At 44.6% G+C, this 23658-nt stretch overlaps 1 protein-coding gene across 2 annotated transcripts in view; it reads right to left on the reverse strand.

Moving 5' to 3' along the window:
- The window catches only part of TNRC6B (trinucleotide repeat containing adaptor 6B), a 712161-nt gene that overhangs the window by 78179 nt on the left and 610324 nt on the right, over window positions 1-23658 (reverse strand). For both annotated transcript variants that reach the window (XM_033929420.1, XM_033929419.1), the window contains one exon: window positions 11232-11327. In XM_033929420.1, coding sequence (XP_033785311.1) covers window positions 11232-11327 — 96 coding nt within the window. The remainder of the gene's footprint in view (window positions 1-11231; window positions 11328-23658) is intronic.

Raw genomic sequence — 23658 nt, forward strand, 5'->3', positions numbered from 1 at the left:
GCCAACCCGGGGAGGTGGGAGGGATGTGAGAATATATGCCTGTTGTCCCTGGATAACACCTATTACGGTAAGTAACTGTGCTTTATCCCAGGACAAGCAGGCCTATATTCTCAATGATGGGTGACCTCCATGCTAACAAAATGGGACGGTGGGAAGGTTGACCATTAAGAAAATAAATTTTGCAATACAGATTGGTCGAAGTGCCCATCCTGTCTGGAAAAAACATCCAGACAATAGTGAGAAGTGAAGGTATGAACTGAGGACCAGGTGGCAGCCTTGCAGATTTCCTCAATTGAAGTAGATCTGAGAAAAGCAACAGAAGCTGATATAGCTTGAACTTTATGTGCTGTGACACGACTCTCCAGTGCCAGTCCGGTCTGAGCATAGCAGAACGAAATACAGGCGGCAAGCCAATTAGAAATTGTACTCTTAGAAACAGGATGTCCCAACTTATTCGGATCAAAAGAAAGAAAAAGTTGGGGAGAAACTCTATGAAGCTTTGTGTGCTCCAGATTAGAGAATGACACGGTGGCGGTTTACCCGCGGCCACCGCATTTTAGCCGCGGGTCACCGCCGAAAACGGGGAAGAAAACTAGCAGTCGCTGCGGCGACGGGGACAAGGCCATTCACCGCCCGCGGGGCGGTGAATGGGTCTTGTCCCCGCAGTGAGGCATGAAGGATCGCGCGGTCCCCGCAGCTCACACCCGCCTGCCCAATCGATTCTAGTGTTTAGCCAGCTCTCTCCCTTCTCCTCACCTTAGTTTGTAGATTTTCTTTTTCGGCGACCCGCACGCTATCAAAGAGCCGCTGCTGCTCAGTTTCGATCTTCTGCTCTGACGCAACCGGAAACAGGAAGTTGCAGCAGAGCAGAAGATTGAACACTGAGCAGCCGCGCGTGTGCGGCTCTTTGGGAAAGCGTGCAGGTCGCTGAAAAAGAAAGCCTGCAAACTAAGGTGAGGAGAAGGGAGAGAGCTGGCTAATCACTACGATCGATTGGGCAGGCGGGTGGGGGCTGCGAGGACCGTGCGATCACCCGTGTTCCCGGCTCAGACTGTAAGGAGGGAGTGAAAGGGAAAAGGATTCTGGGCCAAGGTGATGAAAACGGAAAGAAAAACCCACAGCAGGAAAGAAAGGGAAGGACAGGCAGGTGAGCCAGATGCTAGAAGCAGGGGGGGGGAAGAAAGAGGGAAAAAAGCTAGATGGGGTTGAAAAGAAGAGACACACTGGTATGGAAGAGGAAGATAGGGGAAATCTGGACACAGGAAGGTAACAGAAAGAGGGGAAATTATGTGCATGGGGCATAGGGACAGAGACAAAAAGGGGACATGCCATGGGGATGGTATATGGACACAGGGGGGGGCAATGGCAGATACATAGGGGAGATATTAGAAAAGTATATAAAATCGTACCCGTTTGAGGCTTTTATGTATGCAGCGGTGACGGTGACGGGGCGGTGAATGGGGTTGCAGTGGCGGTGACGGGGCGGTGAATGGGGTGGCAGTGGCGGTGACGGGGAGGTGAAGGGAATGACGGTGACGGGGCGGTGCAGAGGATGGTGAGACGGGGACGGGGCGGTGACGGGGACCAATTTTTTCACCGTGTCATTCTCTACTCCAGATAGTAAGCCAAAGCCTGCTTACAGTCCAAAGTATGCAAAGCTTGTCCCCCAGGAAGAGAATGAGGTTTTGGAAAAAACACTGGGAGAACAACAGATTGATTGAGATGAAAGTCAGAGACAACTTTAGGAAGAAACTTAGGATGAGTACAGAGAACCACCTTATCATGATGAAAAACAGTAAAAGGAGGATCCACTACCAGTGCATGCAACTCACTGTCCCTCCTGGCAGAGGTGAGAGCAATAAGAAAATCTACTTTCCAGGTAAGAAATTTAAGATGAGCCGTGTTTATTGGTTCAAACGGAGGCTTCATCAAACTGGAAAGAACCACATTAAGGTCCCAGACTACAGGCGGAGGCTTGAGAGGTGGTTTCACATTGAAAAGCCCCTTCATAAATCTGGATTCCAAAGGATGAGCAGTAAGAGGTTTACCCTGTACTGGAGCATGATAAGCTGTAATAGCACTGAGATGAACTCTAATGGATGTAGATTTAAGACCAGAATCTGACAGAAAAAGAAGATAATCCAGCACTGACTCCACTGCCAATGAAGAAGGATCATGATGATGAAGTAAACACCAGGAAGAAAACCGAGTCCACTTTTGTTGATAGCATTGTAAAGTGATCGGCTTCCTAGAAGCATCAATAATATTATGAACAGGCTGAGAGAGAGGAATATCAGAAGAGCTCAAGCCGAGAGAAACCAAGCTGTCAGGTGCAGAGAATGCAGATTGGGATGTAGAAGGGACTGCTGATTCTGCGGGAGCAGAGAAGGAAACACTGGAAGTGGTATGGGTTCCCTGGAACTGAGTTGTAGAAGAAGGGAAAACCAATGTTGTCTGGGCCACCGTGGAGCAATGAGAATCATGGTGGCTGACTCCTGCTTGAGTTTGAACAGCGTTCTCAACATGAGAGGAAGTGGAGGGAAAGCATAAAGAAACCGACCCGTCCAGTTGAAATGCATCTGCGGCCAGACGGAGAGGAGAGTAAAGTCTGGAGCAAAACTGGGGCAACTGATGATTGTGAGGAGCTGCAAACAAGTCCACTTGTGGAGTGCCCCATTGAGCAAAGACGAATTGGAGAGTGACAGCATCGAGAGTCCATTCGTGAGGTTGAAGAATTCTGCTGAGATTGTCTACTAGAGAATTCTTCTCGCCCTGAATGTATACCTCCCTGAGAAACAGATTGCGAGCTGTCGCCCAGGCCCAAATCCTTTGAGCCTCCTGACACAACAGGAAGGACCCTGTGCCTCCCTGTTTGTTGATGTAATACATCGCTACTTGATTGTCTGTGAAAAGAAGTAGAACCTGAGGAAAGAGGAGATGCTGAAAAGCCTTGAGGGCATAAAACATTGCTCTGAGTTCCAGAAAATTGATGTGAAATTTTCTCTCTTAGGCCGTCCAAAAACCCTGAGTTTGTAAATTGTCCATATGTGCCCCCCAAGCATAAGGGGAGGCATCTGTGGTAATGATTTTCTGATGAGGTGGCAAATGAAAAAGAAGACCTCTGGAAAGATTGGAGGATTTCATCCACCAATGAAGAGACTGCAGAAGAGACGACTGAACTAATATGCATTTCGAGAGACAATCCCTTGCTTGAGACCACTGAGACGCTAGAGTCCATTGAGGAGTACGCAGATGGAGCCTGGCCAGAGGTGTGACCTGAACCATGGAAGCCTTATGACCTAGAAGAACCATCATGTGTCTGGCAGAAATGGTCTGAAGAAGAAACAACTGCTGACAAAGACGGATGAGGTTCTGAAGCCGATCTGGTGGAAGAAATGCCCTCATCAACACAGTGTCCAGAATCGCTCCAATGAAGACGTTGTGTTGGAATGAGATGAGATTTGGGAAAGTTGTCTCGAATCCCAGAAGCTGAAGAAAAGAGACGGTTTGAGTTGACGCCTGAGCCACTCTTTGAGCTGAAATCTCCTTTATCAACCAATCGTCCAGATAAGGAAAAATCTGGAGACTGTGCAACCGAAGGCAAGCTGCTACCACAATCAGGAATTTTGTGAAGACTCGGGGAGAGGAAGCCAACCTGAATGGAAGAACCTTGTACTGGTAATGATGTTGATAAATCTGAAACCGAAGATACCTCTGGGAGGCCGGATGCATAGGTATATGCGTGTAGGCTTCTTTGAGATCTAGGGAGCATAGCCAATCGTTGAGATCGAGTTGAGGATATAGGAGAGCTAACGACAACATCCTGAATTTTTCTTTGACCAGGAAGTTGTTGAGAGCTCTGAGATCTAGTATGGGTCTGAGTCCCCCTGTCTTCTTGGGAACCAAGAAGTAACGGGAATAAAACCCCTTCCCCTGTTGGTCGAGAGGAACTTCTTCTATGGCATTTAACAGAAGAAGGGATTGACCTTCTTGAAGAAGAACAGAGGACTGTGCAGGGTCCAAAGTAGACTCTTTTGGAGGACAATCTGGAGGAAGAGTCTGGAAATGAAGATTGTAGCCCTGACAAATGATGGTGAGAACCCAATGATCTGTAGTGATGAGTTCCCAACGCTTGATGAACCACTGAAGACGACCCCCTATGGGCCGAGGTAACGGATGATAAATTGGAAGATTGGCTATATTCCGAAGAAACAGGTCAAAAGGGCTGCTGAGGTTTAGGCGTAGCAGCTGGTTGTTTTTGCTGACGAGGCTGCTGTTGCTGAGGTTGTCTCGGCCTCCGAAGTTGAGATTGAGTTTGCTGAAGAGGTCTTGCAGCAAATCTAAGTTGATATGTAGACTGAGGCCTGTAAGGACGAGAAGGTGGAGGTTTTTTCTTGTTCTTGATTAATGTGTCCCACCTGGTCTCATGTGCTGAAAGCTTCTGAATTGTGGAATCCAAAGACTCCCAAAAAAGCTCACCTCCCAAATAAGGAGCATTGGCCAAGCGATCCTGATGATTGACATCTAATTCAGACACATGAAGCCAAGCCAACCATCTCATAGCAACAGACATGGCAGTAGCCCTGAAAGTAAACTCAAATGTGTCAAACTGAGCGGACCAAGAATTTCCTTAATTGCAATAAAGAAGCAATATGTTGTTGAAAAATAGAATGTTTTCGGTCAGGTAAATACTTTTGAAAAGCAGATACCTGTTGAATCAAATGCTTAAGATAAAATGAAAAATGAAAAGCATAATTACCAGATCTATTAGCAAGCGTAGAATTCTGGAATAAACGTTTGCCAAAATGATCCATAGTTTTGCCCTCTCTGCCAGGAAGGACAGAAGCATACACACTGGCCCCTGAAGATTTCTTAAGAGTAGACTCAACCAGTAAAGACTCATGAGGCAATTGTGGTTTGTCAAATCCAGGAAGAGCTACTACACTGTAAAGAGAATCCAACTTTCTGGGTGCTCCTGGAACAGTTAATGGAGTTTCTAAATTTTTATAATAAGTCTCCCTAAATATGTCATGTAGGGAAGTTTGAGAAACTCCTTTGGTGGCTGATCAAAATCTAAAGCATCTAAAAACGCTTTAGACTTCTTAGAATCAGATTTGAGGGCAATAGAAAGTGCCTCTGACATCTACCTCAAAATTGTCTGCTCAGGTTTTGAAATAGGAACCTTAGAGGAATCATCCTCATCCGAGAAAGCCTCCTCTGCTGATAAAATAGGCTCCTCAGAATCCTCCCAGAAATCAGAATCTTTCATCTGAGGAACAGAAGAAACCGGTGTCGAGGGTTCAACATGTTTAGTCTTTCTAACAGACTTGCCTGATTTGAGAGACATCGACACTGACTCCGGTGACACCGCTGATCGATGTCGAGCCGAATCCGACATCGCGCCAGAAGAGATCCTACTTGGTACCGAGGAATCCTTCTTTGACGGTGTCGGAGTATGGAAAGCTGCCCGCATCGATGACGCCGATCTAGACGACCTCGTCAAAGTCGATGCCGATATCATGGGCTCAGACCAGACCGGCACCAGAGGCGCCAGTGTTGACATAACAAGAAGCAGAAATTGTAACTGCTCCCTTAACTGCTCTTTAACCAACGAAGCAATTGTATCTTCGAGAGACATAAGAAGCGCCATCTCCGGAACAGACCCTAGGTCCATCAAGTCTGGCGATCTGCACATGCGGAGGCCCCGCCAGGTGTACCCTGGCATAGTTTTGGTCCCCATATCGCTCCAAGCTTCTCGTAAAGAGAAGTGCATCTAGCCTACCCCTACCCATGTCACTTCATGCCACTCATAAGGAGATGTACATCTAACTTACCCTTAAATCCTAGAATGGTGGATTCCGCAATTACCTCTTCTGGGAGAGCATTCCAGGTATCCACCACTCGTTGTGTGAAGCAGAACTTCCTGATATTTGTCTTGAACTTGTCCCCACTTAGCTTCAGCCCATGTCCTCTTGTCCGTGCCACATTGGACATTGTAAATAACGTTTTTTTCTGCTCTATCTTGTCGATTCCTTTCAGTATTTTGAATGTCTCGATCATATCCCCTCGTAGTCTCCTTTTCTCAAGGGAGAACAACCCCAGTCTCTTAAGTCTTTCCTCATAATCCAGGTTCTCCATACCTTTCACCAGCTTTGTTGCTCGTCTCTGCACCCTCTCTAGCAGTATATCCTTCTTTAGGTATGGAGACCAATGCTGGACGCAGTATTCGAAGTGTGGTCTGATCATCGCTCTATAAAGCGGCATTATGACTTTCTCCGATCTACTTGTGATTCCCTTCTTTATCATGCCTAGCATTCTATTCACGTTCTTCGCTGCCGCCGCACATTGCACCGACGGCTTCAGTGTCCTATCGATTAATACTCCCAGGTCCTTTTCCTGTTCAGATTTTCCCAGAGTTGCACCTGACATACTATACTTGTGTTCTTTATTTTTTCTGCCTAAGTTCATCACTTTGCATTTTTCTACATTAAACTTCATCTGCCATTTATCTGCCCAATTCTCCAATCGGCTCAAGTCACTCTGGAGTTCTTCACTGTCCTTCTGCGATTTGATGGCCCGGCATAGCTTTGTGTCATCTGCAAACTTGATGATCTCACTGGATGTTCCATCCTCTAGGTCACTGATGAAGATATTAAATAAGATGGGCCCAAGTACCGAGCCCTGGGGCACACCGCTAGTCACATTTTCCCAGTCTGAGAACTTCCCATTTATGCCCACTCTCTGCCTTCTGTTCTCCAGCCATTTGCCTATCCATCTTACTATATCTCCTTCTATTCCATGGCCCTGCAGTTTCCTGAGGAGTCTTACATATGGAACTTTGTTGAACGCTTTCTGAAAATCCAAGTATATAATATCCACCGGTTCTCCATTATCAATTTGTCTGTTCACTGTCTCAAAAAATTGAAGTAGGTTCGTCAAGCATGACTTCCCTTTCCTGAATCCATGTTGGCTGGCTTTCATCAGGTCGTGTGTGTCTAGGTGCCGGGTTATGCTATCCTTGATCAGCGCCTCAACCATCTTCCCAGGGACCGACGTGAGACTCACAAGTCTATAGTTGCCCGGTACTCCTCTTGATCCTTTTTTGAATATCAGCGTGACGTTTGCTATCTTCCAGTCATCTGATATCTGCCCTGTTTTGATTGACAGATTGGCAAGTTTTTGGAATAGTTCTCCGATATCCACTTTTAGCTCTTTCAAGACTCTCGGATGAATTCCATCCGGTCCAGGGGATTTGTCGCTTTTGAGTTTGTCGATCTGGCGGTATATCTGGTCCAAGTCCACGTCTACTGTGGTAAGGCTATCCTCTGTTACTCCTTTGAACACTTTCACTGCTTCTGGAATTGTTGCAGTGTCTTCCTTTGTAAAGACAGACACAAAGAATTAATTTAGTCTGTCTGCGATTTGTTTGTCTTCCTTGATGTACCCTTTCCTTCCCTGGTCATCCAGCGGTCCCACCGCCTCATTTGCGGGTTTTCTCCCTTTCATGTACTTGAAGAAGGGCTTGAAGTTTTTGGCCTCCTGCGCTATTTTCTCCTCATAGTCCTTTTTGGCATCCCTCACCGCCCTGTGACACTTCTTCTGATCACCCTTGTGTTTGTTCCAAGTTTCGATTGTTTTCGTGCATTTCCATGCTTTGAAGGAGTCCTTTTCTTTTATGGCTTCCTTCACCTCTTTAGTAAGCCACGCCGCCTCTCTTTTGCCTTTGGTTTTCTTTGCTTTGGATATCTTCGGAATGTAGAGGCTTTGTGCTTCCGTGATAGTATTTTTCAGAAGGGACCATGCCTGTTCTACCGTTTTGACTTTGCCCATTTTTTTCTTGATCCGTTGTTTCACCATGGCTCTCATGCTATCATATCTTCCCCTTTTGAAGTTTAAAGTTGTGGTTGAGGTTTTGGTACTTTTCCCCTTCCCGACATCGAGTCTGAAGTTGATCATGTTGTGATCGCTTGTCCCCAGCGGGACCGTGACTTCTACTTCCTTTGCTGGCCCCGTAATGCCGTTTAGGACCAAGTCCAAGGTGACGTTTCCTCTTGTCGGCTCTCCCACCAATTGTTCCAGAAAGCAGTCCCCTAGCACTTCCATGAACATTGCCTCCTTGCCACAATTTGAAATTCCCAGGTTCCAGTCTATTCCAGGAAAATTGAAATCCCCCAAGATTATGACATTACCTGTCTTACATTCGTGTTTAATTTCCTCTATCATTTCCACGTCTGTTTCTTCCATTTGTCCTGGCGGTCGAAGTAAATGCCAATCTTTGTGTCAGCTCCATTGTGTCTGGGAATCTTTATCCAGAGGGATTCCAGACTGCACCGGTACCACTTGTTTCTTTACCGGTACCTTCGGTGCCGCTCTACGCTACTGAGATGAGGAGGCCGATGACGAGGCACTCACCTCTATTGGAGCGGAGCGCTTCTTAGCATGTCTCGAGGTCGGCAGAATTTAACTCACTGCACTAGTGACCTGAGACCCTGAAAAGGAAGGGGAAGGCTTCTTAGCCGGCTTACTCACTGACACTAACGGAGAATCTTGCGATGTTGAATGCTGAGACGATGACTTCGGCGTAGCCTCCGCTACCCGGGCCAATGCAGAATCGCCTTCCATGCCGGTATTGAATAACAATTGTTGCTGAAGTCAACGATTTTTCAATGTTCTTTCTGTAAAGTGGAACAGCGTGCGCAAGTCTCCACCCGATGATCCGGCCCGAGGCACTGAAGGCACCAACGATGCGGATCCGTCAACGAAATCGGACAAACGCAGCGTTCACACTTTTTGAATTCCGTCGATGGTCGGGACATCGAGGAAAAAACAGCCTCAGCCAAATCAAACTATGGACCTGTTCAAAGAGTAAAGTTGATTGAATGATGTAACACAGTTCACCAAAACTTGCTCAGAATCAAGGAGGGGAAAACTGGGGCGAGCCCCAGAAAAACCACCTCACAGCCCAATCATCGCATGAAGGGTAAACGGTATCATTATATCATTCCATGTATGCTTGTATGTTGAAAAAATGAGCACTATAATGATTAGATAGTTTTTAAGTCCAAGAACTAAGCAAACTTAACTTGTACAAGTTAAGTTTGCTTAGTTCTTGGACTTAAAAACTATCTAATCATTATAGTGCTCATTTTTTCAACATACAAGCATACATGGAATGATATAATGATACCGTTTACCCTTCATGCGATGATTGGGCTGTGAGGTGGTTTTTCTGGGGCTCGCCCCAGTTTTCCCCTCCTTGATTCTGAGCAAGTTTTGGTGAACTGTGTTACATCATTCAATCAACTTTACTCTTTGAACAGGTCCATAGAGTGATTTTTTCTATCTGATATATGCACCTTTTCACTCTTGTTACATTGTGTGTAACTTGTCCCCAATTTCTATATCAGCCAAATCAAAAGCAGAGACTTGAGATTGGTAAAAGGCCCCGCCGGGCCAAGTTCACGAAAGCAAAAAAGTAAAAAAAAATTTATTTATTTTTTTTAAACAAAAGAAAAGAAAGAAAAGAAGATAAGAAAAATTCCTATCAAAATTCAATTTAAATGTATAACGTGCGAGCGAAAAGGCAGCGATTAACGAACAAGCACAAAGAACAACTGACTAGCTCCGCGGAAACTAAATAACTGACGGACCGCGCACCTACGGCGGGCGGGTAGGCACTCGCGGTAGGGATTCAAGAACTTTCTAAGTTCTTAAAATGGTCCGTACCGAGGTCACCCATCAGTGAGAATATAGGCCTGCTTGTCCTGGGATAAAAAGATTATAAAATTAAAAGCTGACATATCTTGCTCATCTACCTTTGTAATTTATGTAATTACTTGCCCATGTAAGTTGTGATATGTAGGTTGTACTTCACGTTCTGTCAGAACAAGACTAATTGAACATTGCAGCTGTTTAAACACTCAAATATACAGCTGCTATGGTGGTTCACTACATTGAATTCAATCACAGTTTCTCCCAATTGAGATGGTGTATCATTGAACAAATTCCTTCTATGTACATTCAATGGTGACAATTTGTCTCAGTTCCTATCATGAGAACAATACTGGATATTTCACTTGGAATTGTTTAGCTCTCATGGGTTAAATGAGTATGTGGAATGGCTGCTAGTAAAATAAAAAGAATAAATTGTCAAAATAAAAAAATCCCCTCCTTTTTTACAGCCTGTCAAGCTTAATCAAGTTGTTCCAAATCAATTCAGGCTCAGTAGACATTGTGAAGCCACTTTTGCCCCTCAAAACGGACCGAAAAGGGGCTCTGTCAGGCAGTTCTCAACTCACAACACTGAAGATAGGTCTTCATTCCAGTCTTTATTTCACACTAACTTTATATGTTGTGACATGACCTGCCAACGGCAGTCCAGCCCAAGCATAGCAAAAAGTGATACAGTCCACCAGCCATGTGGAGATAGTTCTCTTGGTGACAGGGAGTTAGGCCGATACCAGCATTCCTCCTCCTGAGGGTCGCCCAGCTCCCGAAGGAGCGCTTGGTTTTCTTTGCTCTCTGCTTGGGACCTGTCCTTTACAGCCCCACTGTCCCCTCAGGGTGAGCAGACAGCTCCCAGTAGCCCTTGCAGGATGGTATGCAGATTAGCTCTTTCTTCCAATGGTTCAGGCTCCCTCCACTGGCCTGGAACAGGAACTATACCCTATCACAACCTTCCCTTCCACCATGAGCATCTTCTCTTCCCATCTCTTCCTTTCCCCTGCATCCATACATGAGCATCTTCCCCCTCCATCCATCCAGGATCACTTTCCCTTTCCTCTCTTCCCTCTATATGCAAGTTCTCCTCCCTCTCTTTTCCCATCCCATTCTCCTTACCTCCATCCCTAAGCACGCATCATCCCCCTCCCCAGTATCTTTCACTCTGACCCTTCCTCTCTCTCTGAATCTGGTATCTGTCTGCCTGGTTGGGTCTCTCTCTTCCCCCCTCCCGCTCTCTGTCTCCTTCCCCCTTTACAGTTCTGGCATCTCTCCCTGCCTACCTCTCTCTCACTTGAGGTTCTTACAACTTGCTTGTCTTTCTGGCAGCGATTCAGCCAAGCTACCTCTGGCCAGCCCTGGGGACTTTCTCTCTGTGTGCCTCCTCCGTGGCAATAAGAAATAGGAAGGAACACCCCAACAAATTATAAAGGGAAAAGAGACTGAATTATCAGTGTACTCAATATGCTAGAATTCTTGTTCAGAGGCTCAAAATGGAAATACCCATATACCTGAAGTGCTATGAACATTGGTGAATGAGTTGTCAGAGGCACTGTAGGGCCAGGCACCAGGTGAAGGCAGCGAGGTGTTGAGGGAAGAATTAGATCCTGTAACAGAACAAATAGATGAAGGAAAGAAAACATTATGCAAAAGCGGGATAGAAAAATTCATGTTTCCAAAAATACCAGAAATAAGAAGGAAATGTTTAACAGGAACAATCTGGTATTTTTGGGAAAGCAGATGTCCTACATTCTGACTCTTCAGTTTTTTTCACTCTTGAGCTTTTAACTCAACAGGAACAAGCCCCTATTATAAATGCAGTACCATGACTGCTCTTAACTACCTCTGAGGTATCTCCAACTTTTATTTTTAACCACCTTTCCTCTTTAGCTAGCTTAGTTATTATAGTAGTAATTCATTGGCAAGAGCTACAGGTTGCAGTACTCTCCAGAATTTGGACATACGCAGTCTTTATTTTATAAAGCATTTTCCACATACACTCATAAAATTGTACAATCCAATATACATGTACAAGCAAGCATGCTGACAAGACTGTGTATAGGCATCACCTAATTACACTGTACCATGTATTTAGCATAGTTACTTACCTGTATCAGATGTTCTCTAAGGACAGCAGGCATATATTCTCACGTGTGGGTGATGTCACCCATGGAAGCTAGCACGCAGCGTCAAAAAGTGCACTGTCACTTTAAAACTTTAACACCACTCACAACATGTGTGTGCTGGTGCCTTCCCACTAGTTGTTGGTTCGCAGGATCATCAGTTCAGTAACAAAACTAGAAAGCCAACTAGGGGAGGTAGGAGGGCTGTGAGAATATATGCCTGCTGTCTTCAGAGAATACCTGCTACAGGTGAGTAACTATGCTTTTTTCGAGGTCAAGCAGGCATTATATTCTCACATGTGGAACTCCCAAGCTGCCAGGGTCATGGCTCTGAGAAGAGGTTATTGACAACTACCATGAACCTGGCAAAAACAAAAGGGTTGGATGGAAGTTGGTATTTAAGTATAGAATACATTTTGTAGAACTGCTTGGCTGAACCAACTATCCCATCTGGAATGATTCTCTAAACAGTAGTGGGATATGAAGGTATGAATTGAGGTCCAAGTGGCTAGTACACAGATGACCTCAATGGAAGCTACTGAGGTTGCGGCTCTAACTTTATGTGCTGTGATATGACCTGCCAAAATGTGATACAGCCGCCAGTCATGTGAAGATAGTTCTCTTGGTGACAGGAGCTCCAAGTTTGTTAGGATCGAATGACAGAACAGTTTAAGTGGAAGTTCTGTGAGGCCTGGTTTGTCTCAGGTAGAATGTTTACGGTCCAATGTGTGGAGTGCAGCCTCTTCAGGGTGAGAATGCATTTTTGGAAAGAAGACAGGTAGAACTATAGACTGATTCAAATGAAATTCCGAGATAACGTTTTGGAGAAACGTGTGATGTATGTGAAGAACTACCTATCCTATTGTGGTACAATATTGTATAAAGACAATCTGACACAAGTGCTTGAAGTTCACTGACTGCAGATATGATACAGATTAAGAAAACTACTTTCCAGGTGAGATGTTTGAGAGATGAAGACACAAGCAGTTCAAAGGGAGGTTTCATTAAAGTTGAAAGTATAAAATTAAGATCCCAAGCAACTGGAGGAGGTTTGAAAAGTGGTTTTAAGACCAGAGTTGGGTAGGTGTAGGAGATGGTCAAGGACTGATGACAGAGGACATGTATCCGGAAGTGATGATAGTCAGTGACACCAGTGTGTGAAATGATTCAGACTTAAACGGTAGCAACACTGCGTGGAAAGTTTCCTGGAAGCTTCTATGATGGCTGATACTGGTGCAGATAGTGCGAAAGCATCTACTTGGTCGGAGATACCATACTGTGAGTGCTAACAAACATATATTGGGATGGAGGAGAGAACCCTCATTCTGTGTCAGCAATGTTGGAAAGATTTGAAGTGCGATAGGTTCCTATATGCTGAGTTGTAGGAGGAGAGGGAACCATGGTTGAAGTGGCCACCAAGGTGATATGAAAATTATGGCAGCCTGTTCTTAGTGATTTACATAGAGCCTTCACAACTAGAGGAATTGGAGGGAAAGCACTAAAAAAATTGTCCTGCCAGTTGAGGAAGAAGGCGTCCGACTCCACAAGATTAGGAGTGTAGAGTCTGGAACAGAAGAGCAGAAGTTTGTGGTTTTTGGGGGAGAAGCAAACAGGTCTAATTATGGGGTCCCACAATATGAGAATATATGATGTAAAATGGTCAAGTTGAGTAACCACTCATGAGATTGAAGGAATCTGTTAATATATCCTATTTTCCTGCTAGGTAAACTGCTTTGAGGAATATGTTATGAGCATTTGCTCAGGTCTCTATCTGTATGACTTCTTGACAGAGTGGGTGAGACCCTATGCCTTCTTGTTTGTTCAATTAGAACATGGGGACTTGATTGTATGTGCAAATGAGGACTAAGTGGTTTTGGAGGTGATACTGGAAGGCGCAGAGATTGACGTGGAGAGTTTACTTATGAGGAATCCAGCTTCCTTGGGTTTGGAGGCCGCCGAGCTGAGTGCCCCAACTCAGCATGGAGGCATCCAATATTGGAATTTCTGATGTGGTCAAGTCTGGAAAAGAAGGTCTCTTGAAAGACTGGTTGGTAGTATTAACCACTGGAGGGACTGATGAAGGTCTGAGGTTACTTGTATCTGTTGGGAAAGTGCTCGACCATTGGGTCAAGAGAGTTCACTGAGGATCCCTGAGATGTAGCCAGGCAAATGGAGACACATGAACTGTAGATGCCATGTAGCCTAGGAGATGCAACATTTGGCGTGCAGTGATGCATTGGAGAGAGGAAACCTTTCAACAGATGTGAATCAAAGTGTCAAGTCTCTGTTGCAATAGAAAGGTTCGAGCTTGAGTTGTGTCTAAGAAAGCTCCAATGAATTCTAAGGGTTGAGTGGGTTGAAAATGCGATTTCTGGTAGTTGACTGCAAATCCCATAAGTTCCAATAGACAAACCGTGGAACTGATGGCTTGGTGAGCATGTTACGATGATGAGGCCTTGATTAACCAGTTGTCTAAGTAAGGGAACATGAAACCTGCACAAGCACAGGGTTGCAGCTAATACTAGCAAGTATTTTGTGAATACTCTTGGAGCTGACACATATACACATTCAAAAGCAAAGAAATTTCCTGTAGGCAAGTTAGATGGGCATATGCGTGTATGCTTTCTTGGGGTCTAGAGAGCAGAGCCAGTTCTTCCCTAGTAATGGTAAGAGGGTTTCCAGAGAGACCACACAAAATGCCTCCTTCATTAAATATTTGTTGTCCACAATTGGACAGAGACCTTCAGTCTTTTTCAGTATCAGGAAATATTTGGAGTAGAACCCTCAAGCCCCTCTCCTGCAGCAGAACTTACTCTATGGCATTTAGTTGGAGGAGAGCCGAGAGCTCTTGGTGAAAAGCCTGTTGAAGGGAGTTCAAAAGAGAGACTTTTGGAGGATGATTTGGAGATTTTTGCTGTAAATGAAGGGTATAGTACTGACTCACCACTTGGAGGACCTAATGAGCTCTAGTTATGAGGGTCCATTGATGGTAAAAATGGATGATTCAACCTCCTATGTGTAGAGTCTGAGGAAGCATGAGAGATATACTGGTAATGCTCTCCTATTAGGGAGTCAAAAAGACTACTGTTATTTGGATTGAGTCTTCTGCTATCTAAGACACCTCTGATTTGTTGAGCAGGTTGATGTAGAAGGTTGGTTATACTTCCATTTAGAACAGTACATAGAACTGGGATATCTTGATGTTGATGTTTCTGACTGTGTTGACTTGGTAGAGGATAGAGTTGTCAAGCAGTCAGTGTTTGCTTTGATTTTCTATATTGTTTTTCTATACCATTTCCAATGAGGTTGCCTCCTATATAGAATATGTTGGAGAGCTAGTCCTGAACGTTGGCATCTAGATCCAAAATTCAAAACCATGCCCATCTGTGCATAGCAACAGAGACTGCTGAAATGTGAGAATGTTATCAAAAGCATCAAATGTAGAGTGCTACATATATTTTCTGGTTTCTATATACCATTCGCATAGAAGTGCTTGCTTCTTCAGGATGGGAACTTTGAAGACTCTCTTAGAGATCAGACTTCACAGGTGACCCTTCAGGTTAATTTCTTCCCATCCACCCCAAGATGGAGCTTTTTTGGCTCTTCAGCCAACCAGGAACAGGGCATTGCTTTGGTAGGATTTTTCTGCTCTCTCTATTTTCTTCCAGGTGTAAGTACTTCTGCAACCACAGTATGGCTGGGAAACATCGTGTCACCAAAGTTGCTGCTTAGGTTACAGCTTGTGTCTGTGCAGACAGAAAATGTTACCCAGGCAGAGGGAGTGGTTCCATGTGCCAGCTGTCTTCAGCTTTAATCCCTTATGAAGGAAGTAAAGGAACTTTTGAAGCGAGCCCTACCCTAATGTATTTCTCTTTTCCACTTACCTTCCTTTATCTTTTTTTTTTATCTCGATGTATTTACAATCTTACCTTTCCCTATTTCTCCCTCGTCTCATGTAGGTCAGTGTGATTATGCCCCCGTACTTTTTAACTTAGGATATAATATTTCTTTTATTTTGACATTTTATTTTTAAATTCTCATTTTATTGTAAACAATTTAGATACCCATCTGATAAATGGTATAATCAAAAATAAAGAAAACTTGAAACAGAGGAGGTGGCTAGACTGAGAAGCATCCGTGAGAATGAGAGGTAAATCGATGAAATGGTTCATGAGGCATCAAAGATTTCCAGCAGTGGGGAAGAAGAGGCTGTGGTGAGGGAAGACAGGTGGACTCAGATTATGGAACCCTACAAAATTGGTACTGTGACTCCACCCGCTCTTGAACGGAAGAACCAGTATACTGCCCTGGAACTAGAGGAGATGAGAGCATCTCAGCGAGAGAAAGGACCAAAGCTTGAAATCCCAAAAATCCATGACCATTAGGAGGCGTAAGGTAGTGGTGGTAGGCGATTCTCTTCTGCAGGGTACAGAAGCATCCATCTGCAGACCTGACATGATATCCTGGAAGATATATTGCCTGTCTGGTGCCAAATCCAAGATGGTGCAGAAAGATTGCCAAGACTCATCAGGCCTGATGACTATTATCCGACGCTGCTCATCCACATTGGCACTACTAATACTGCCAGATACCTCTGCAAACATATTAAAAGTGACTTTGTGGCTCTTGGAGAGAAGGCGAAGCAGTCAGGTGCGCAGATGGTATTCTCCCTGTCAAGGGAGAAGGAAGAGAAGCACGCATCCTGGAGATGAATGCGTGGATACTTGGATGGTGTCTGTCAGCCTAGCTATTACTTATGTCAGCGAAGGCCTATGGGAAATTATATCAATTTAACTCTGGCATGGGAATGCAGATAGACTCTGTAAGGCAGGGAGACTGTGTTAAGTATCCCTGATATGTTTTAAGTTGCCCTGATTGAATCATGACTAGCTAAAAGGTGTTAATGTCTGATTAAGAGGGTGCTTAGGACAATGGCCTGCTTGAATGGGACAAAGAAGCCAGAGGCTAATCCCATCACCATGCTTGCAAGTATCACACCCTCCTTAGCAATTAAATTAACCATTGTTTCAAACAGTTTACAAATTCTAAACAGAAAGATACTGGGAGATACAATAATTTCTTTATTCAGAATAAGATTCCAAGGTATAAAAGCCTGCTCTCTTCTCTATCAATCTATCTCTTTTTCTATCGAGCTATCAATCTATCTATCTATCTCTGGGCTCTCTGGTTCTTTCTTTCTTTCTTTCTCTGGCTCTCCCTAGAACTGCAAGCTTCTTTCTGGACTCTGTAAGGCAGAAACTGCTTTGCTCTCTGCTTAAGTGTAATGCTCTCTACTTAATTGTAATGCTTCAGAATATTGCTTTTCTGTAAGACTATTTCTATAATATATTCTTTTGCAATCACCTCTGGCTGTGCTCGTTTATTCTACTTCCTGGTGAGTCATCTGTGAGGGAACTGAACCTGGGACCTGGCGTCTGTCAGTGCGCATTTCACTTAACCCCTACCACCATACATTGGGGGGGCTACTAACTGAAACTGACATTTTGGGGGCTTTGTCTCGGTCCTTCCTGATGATTTGGGTAAGTATAAATTTTTTTATGTATAAGAGTGAGATAGAATCAAAAGCCCTTGGGAAACCCTTAGATTGATTATACATTAGGCTGGATGACACACTGTTGAAAAGTTCCAGTAATATTGTGGGGTTTTATACTTGGTGAGATTTTATTTCTATTTTTGATTGATAGACACACTGTTGAAAAGTTCCAGTAATATTGTGGGGTTTTATACTTGGTGAGATTTTATTTCTATTTTTGATTGATAGACAGAGAGAGATAGAAATCAAAAGTCCTTTTGGAACCCTTAAATTGTTTTAGACTGGATGACACAATTGTGAAAAGTTTCAGTAATATTTTGGGTTTTATATTTGGTGAGATTTTACTATCAAAAGTCTTTGTAGTTTACATGTGCCAGTTTGCATTGTATGATTTGCTATTATATGCTTGCTAGGGTGTTGCATGTAAGAATATTTGAGCTGCTCTGAAGAAAAGCAGGGTTCAAAGTGAAAACAGTCACTCAATTAAGACACGCCACATCTGTACTAATAACTTTTACTTTTATACCTTGTGCTTTTAATTCTATTTCTTGTCAGTCTCTGCCCTGGTGAAAGGCCCAGTGCACACTGGACTGGAACTGGCAGCTGACACCTCTGCTCTTCTATATTTTATCCTGCTAAACTTCTGCCTGTAAATTTCAGGTAGTAACCAGTGGGGGCAAGTGTAGGCATAAGTGTATTATTTATGCCAATGACTCTTGCCTAACACGCTTTACCTCGATTTTCTACCTATTAACTAAAGTCTCCCTCCTTCATAAGTGGGAGCATTTCAATCTCAAAGGCTACACACAGACAGGGACATTTAGAAACCCATTCTCTCTCATGAAATATATGAGCAAGGCCCACGAACCAAGGCAGACTTCTGCAGCCTCAAATATGAACCCTTTTGATTTTCAAGAACTCACAGATATTGTACACAAATATTTTGACAAGAAAGGGGGTCCATATGAGGGTAATTTTCCAGAACACACATGGCACGATATTCAGAAACAAATGGTTTCTCATTCTCAGGAGTTTAGAAAGAAAACAGATAAACGCAAATGCCTTTTCATTCCTCTGTAGAGGACTTATTAGCATAAGACAAGAAAACACTGACTTGAACACTCAGCGCCATCAGCTGTCCAAAGACTTAGATGAGGCACAAATTAATATATCCATGCTAAGAACCCAAATTGTTCAAGCCACAAATTCCTTTTTAACTGTAAATGAACAATTAGAAGAGGCCAAGGCAGAATTAAAGTATTTAAAGTCAAAATGTGCCTCACAGGGACAGGTTAATGCTGTCTCCTCACAGATTCTGCCGTCTGCACCTGTGCCACCATCACCATATAATTCATGTAGTCAGTTTATAGAGAAACAGAACACTGTTTTTGTAGCAGGCCAGAGAAAAGGTAAACTAGCTACAGATGTAGAACAGGAAGAAGAACCGACAAACGAAAGTGAGGAAAATTCATTACCAGGCCAGAGCAATACCAATAGTACCCCTATAAGTGACACAGCTCCAGTAACAGTAGTACTGCAGGGACATATGAAAGACAGTGACATTGAAAGAATAGTGGAAAAAGTGGGCCCTATGCCTTTTAACATAAATGAATGGTGCAAATGGGCTACTGACATACTGATTCACTGGGGTCTAGGGAAATACAAAAGGAACAATGCAGATTTTGATAAGCTTATGCACCTAGCCCTGGGTCCATATTATTATAAATTTGGATCTCTTGTTCATCCATACCAACATCGAACAACTATTTCGCTGCACCTCTTTACCTTATAGCTTCAGCCTGCAGCTGAAGATCGCGGTTGCAGTGCTTTGAGCTGTTTCCTCTGCTGCGGTCCTGCCCCTCCTCTAACGTCTTGATAATTAGGTCCAGAAGAAATTCATCTTATAGTGGTTTAAAAGGGGCCTCACCAAGACCCTGCAAAACGATGGTAAGATTCCACAAAGGGAAAGGAAAACGCAAACGAAGCACATCTGAAGACATCTAGAAGAGCAGTAAATAAACCAGCGCCTCTGCGTGCTTGAAAACATGAAAGACCTGAAACTGGAATTCGCAGGAAGGTTACTGCCAGAATCTTGTCTAAGCCCTCTTGAAGGAAGCCAGGACTATCTAACTAGGACCCTTCTCAGGCTCAACCTAATTCCTAACACCCTACTGTGGGAACGCCTTCCAGGCTTTGGCAGAAGCAGCCATAGGAGAGGGTTACTTCGAATGCAAAGGAGTCGAGATAACTACCTCCAAATAACTGTGCATCATCAAGGCTGAGTGCTCAAAAGCCATGCCGCAAGACCCAAATGCCATGGTCCCTGACCCAATGGACAGTGTTCCCTGACAGAAGATATCAATGAAATGAGAACTGAAGCTTCTCATCCTGCTGAAGATGTATGAGAACCGCATACTATGGGTGCTGAGGTCAATCCAGGGCCACTAGAGACACCAAGCCAGGATGCTTCACTGTCCGGTGGATGACCCGACCAACCAGAGGCCACAGAGGGATCATCATTCAGGCACTCATGAGCTGGGGCCAAACCAAGGCATCAAGCCCCAGCTTTCTCGTAAGTCATTGACCGAAAAGACGCCCGGCTGAAGCCAACAAGATCCTCTGGGGCAAACCCCCAGCTCTTGTAAGATCTTGTGACCAGGAACTATTGGCCGAAGAAGACTGCCAGAGTATTGTCAACTCCAGCCCCATGGGTCACAGAGAAAGATGCACTTCCTCCCAGTGGAACTCTGCCGATCTTTCTGGCCCAAGAGAGAGCAAGAACACTAGAGCTCCCTCATGATGTACATATGCCACTGCTGTGGCGTCGAAGAAAATTGCACCGCTAGTCTTTCTGCCGAAGCTCCAGACAATTGGTCAATTAAGGTTGCGGATCAGGAGTCCACTGCCCCAGAATGAAGCAAACCCCGCAGTGAGCCAGCAACATAACAAGCTAGAATCTTTCATAAGAATCATCCACTCACAAAACCGAAGAAGCCAGCCCTAGCTGAGAGCCAGCCCCTGAAGACACCAGCTCAAATTGCTGCTATCTGGCTCCGACCAGGAGAATTGCATCTGAAGGGAGAAACTCAGCAGAGATCACCAAGACAGGAGGGACTCCCGTCAAGGGTGCATGGGTGCTCCGGCACTGGGGAGCGTCTCCAAGGAGGATGTCTGAGACCCCAGAACCTGCAGACAAAACCAGGCCAAGAGAGCCAGACTGTCCAAAAGAATTATGATCTGTTGATGGAGGTTCTGTCCACTGTCCTTGAGAAGGAACACATAACTGTCTTGAGACAAAGAGAAGCCCCAGAAACTCTAAGGATTGGGAGGATGTTAAGCGTCTCTTCCTGAACTTGCCAACGCCTGCAGCGGACACTACTGCCCCCAAAATGGAGCTCATATCACCCGCTATCCCAGGAAGGGTGGACTTGTAACTCCTGCAAGTGGAAAGCCGAAAATGCAGGAGCCATCGCGAGGCCCAAGAGGCAGAGCTGCAAATTTGAAATGCTGTTACAGAACATGGAAATGCAGAAATCTGAGATGCTTTGGGTAGATGGAAGCATGGAGGAAAACCTCTGTGAGATCCAAGGACACTAGAAACTCCCCTGGAGACAGCTAGCACCGTATACTCCATTGTCCATTCAGAAAAACGGGATTCGCAATAAGTGGGTGAACAATTGTAGATTCAAAATATTTCTCCAATCTTCTGAGCCTTTCTGGCATGAAGAAGTATCAAGACTAAGAGATATTCCAGAATATCGCAGACTCTGTTGCGGTCGACTTGCTACAGTCCAGAAACCAAGCCGGAGGTGGGCAAAGAGGGACTAATAAGTGTCCGATGAAGTTGAGCCCACTCCTGACAAAACTGTAGAAGACAGCCTACGAGGGAGGAAGCCACGCCCGAACCCAGGCAACATTGGCACTTTCTTCTCTCTTTTATTTTTGTGAGGCAGAGTCACTGCACAGGAATCTGAGGACACCTAGAATTGGAAACGTGGTAATGTGGGCATGTTTCTAGGAGGAAAAACCTGAGTATTCCTGACGACTCCTGTGGGAGGAACAAAGAGGACGACAATCTCCTCCCGACATCCAGCGAAACTGGATCACAGAGAGCAACACCTTAGTAGAGGTCAGCCAGACCTATACCAACAAGAATCTGGTTCTTATAAAGATGGCCGCTGAAGGTGATCGAGGCAGAAACCTCATCTAAAGAGAGATCCAAGGACTTCGGCACTCAGACACTGCACCAGCAGAGAATGTACTCAGAACTCAAATGAGATCATAAAGGGCGCCTGGCACTGCAGCCAAAACAAATAGCACCAGCGGAGGACAGGCATGCACCTCCACAGAAGATGCATCACACAGGACAGAATGACAGACATGCGCTATAAAGGAAGTGGATGCTGCCACCTGGCTATCTGAGGATGCTAGATAAAAAAAAAAGTTTGTAACGTAAAATCCACCCTGAGATCCGAGAGTCCTGAAACTTCACTCCACCATCACTAGGGAGGGCTGTGCACTGGAAAACCTGCGCCACGGCAAAATCTACCTCAGGCTGGTCAGACCTGCCAAAAATCAAGATTCAGGTGATAAAGTGAAGACATAGCTTTGGCAGATCGGAAAGAGCTTTCTGTGGAACACATTATTCTGAAATCATACTAAGTTGCTGTGGACTGAATGGAAAAAGGCACAGGAGAATGGCCCAGGACCGAAGCCAGAGAATTGGAAGTTGTTTTCAGAGATTAGGAAAGCTGGAGAAATGGGCAACACTATAATAATGGAGATTAGGAAAGCTGGAGAAATGGACGACACTATAATAATGTGTGATTTCAATTACCCCAATATTTGACTGGTTAAATATAACATTGGGGAGAGCTAGGGAGGTAAAATTCCTAGATGTCATAAATGACTGTTTCTTGGAGCAACTGGTCCTGTAATGGACAAGAAGGGGTGCTAGTTTAGATTTGGTCCTTAGTGAAATGCAAGACATAGTACAGGAATTAACTGTGTTAGGTATGCTGGGAAACAGTGATCATAACGTGATCAAATTTGAGGTGATGCCGGGAGTAACATCGCAAAAGAAATCTACTGTAGGGGCATTGGAATAGTGCTACACCTTGGGTTTTGGCCAGGTATTAGTAACTTGGATTGGCCACAATGAGAACGGGCTACTGGGCTTGATGGACCATTGGTCTGACCCAGTAAGGCTATTCTTTTGTTCTTATGGAAAATTCAAGTGGAGCTGTAAAGAGGCGGACAGCAGCCTGCTGCAAATTGAAGAAGGATCAGCACCACCATGTCTGGACATTCAGGCTGGTCGAGAAGAACAGTCTCAGCAAAGGCATCAGCCAGATCAATGTCCACAACATAATTAGGGGCTGGGGACGTCCAAATCAATTTTGAGGCAGAAATAAAGGTTACAAAAAAAGATCGATTTTAAAATCCAAGATGGCCGCCACAAATTTGCACCAAAAACGGCAAAAATAAACAAACTCCAACAATAAAAAAAATTGTGATTTAGGGTCTGAGGAGGTGGGGACCTGAACCCTACCTTCAGAAACTGAAAAACTTTTAAATCGTTTTACAAGCAACCCCCGAAGTTCCCATAGGAAATAATGGAGGTACTCGCAGTCTCTGCAGTGCCATGCCTGTCAGTGATTTTAACAGCAGCTAAGTGGAGAGAAAGGGCTTTCTGCCTCAGAAACTTCTCCAAATGACCGAGTGGAAGATCTTCGGACTGCCATCCAGCCGGACACCGACTATGACCTCTGCCCCCACAGATCTTCATCCACGCGGTTGGGGGCGGGAAAGGCAGCCTGCGCCTTGAAACCTAGGTGGGTCTCGTTCCAGATGCATAAAGCCTGCACTTGAAACCTGTGACAAGGTTGCCAGCCAGCAGACTCCCAGGGGAAGGGACGCCAAATCTATAAATGGTGGCACACAGCAGGCTGGCTCCACAGATCCACCAGAGCTTCTCTGTGAAGCTGCAGTCTGGCACCATTGGTTTGCATCCTTTCCTCTGACAGGGGACCACTGTGAAGGGGTCTCAAGGCACTGAATCCACTGAGAAACAAACTTTAAGTGAAAAAATAAAAAATAGAAGCAGAACAACTGCAAGAACTTCTGCATGGACTGCTTGTAGAAAGTGAAACTGGATTTGGTTACCAGTTCTCAAGCTAAGGGGAGTGGAGCATGAGCTCAGAAAAGTTGTAGATTTTTGCAATATCCAGACTGCGGGTTGGTATTGAACACCCAGCATAT

Source organism: Geotrypetes seraphini, chromosome 2 (genome assembly GCF_902459505.1).
Source record: "Geotrypetes seraphini chromosome 2, aGeoSer1.1, whole genome shotgun sequence".
Taxonomy (NCBI): domain Eukaryota; kingdom Metazoa; phylum Chordata; class Amphibia; order Gymnophiona; family Dermophiidae; genus Geotrypetes; species Geotrypetes seraphini.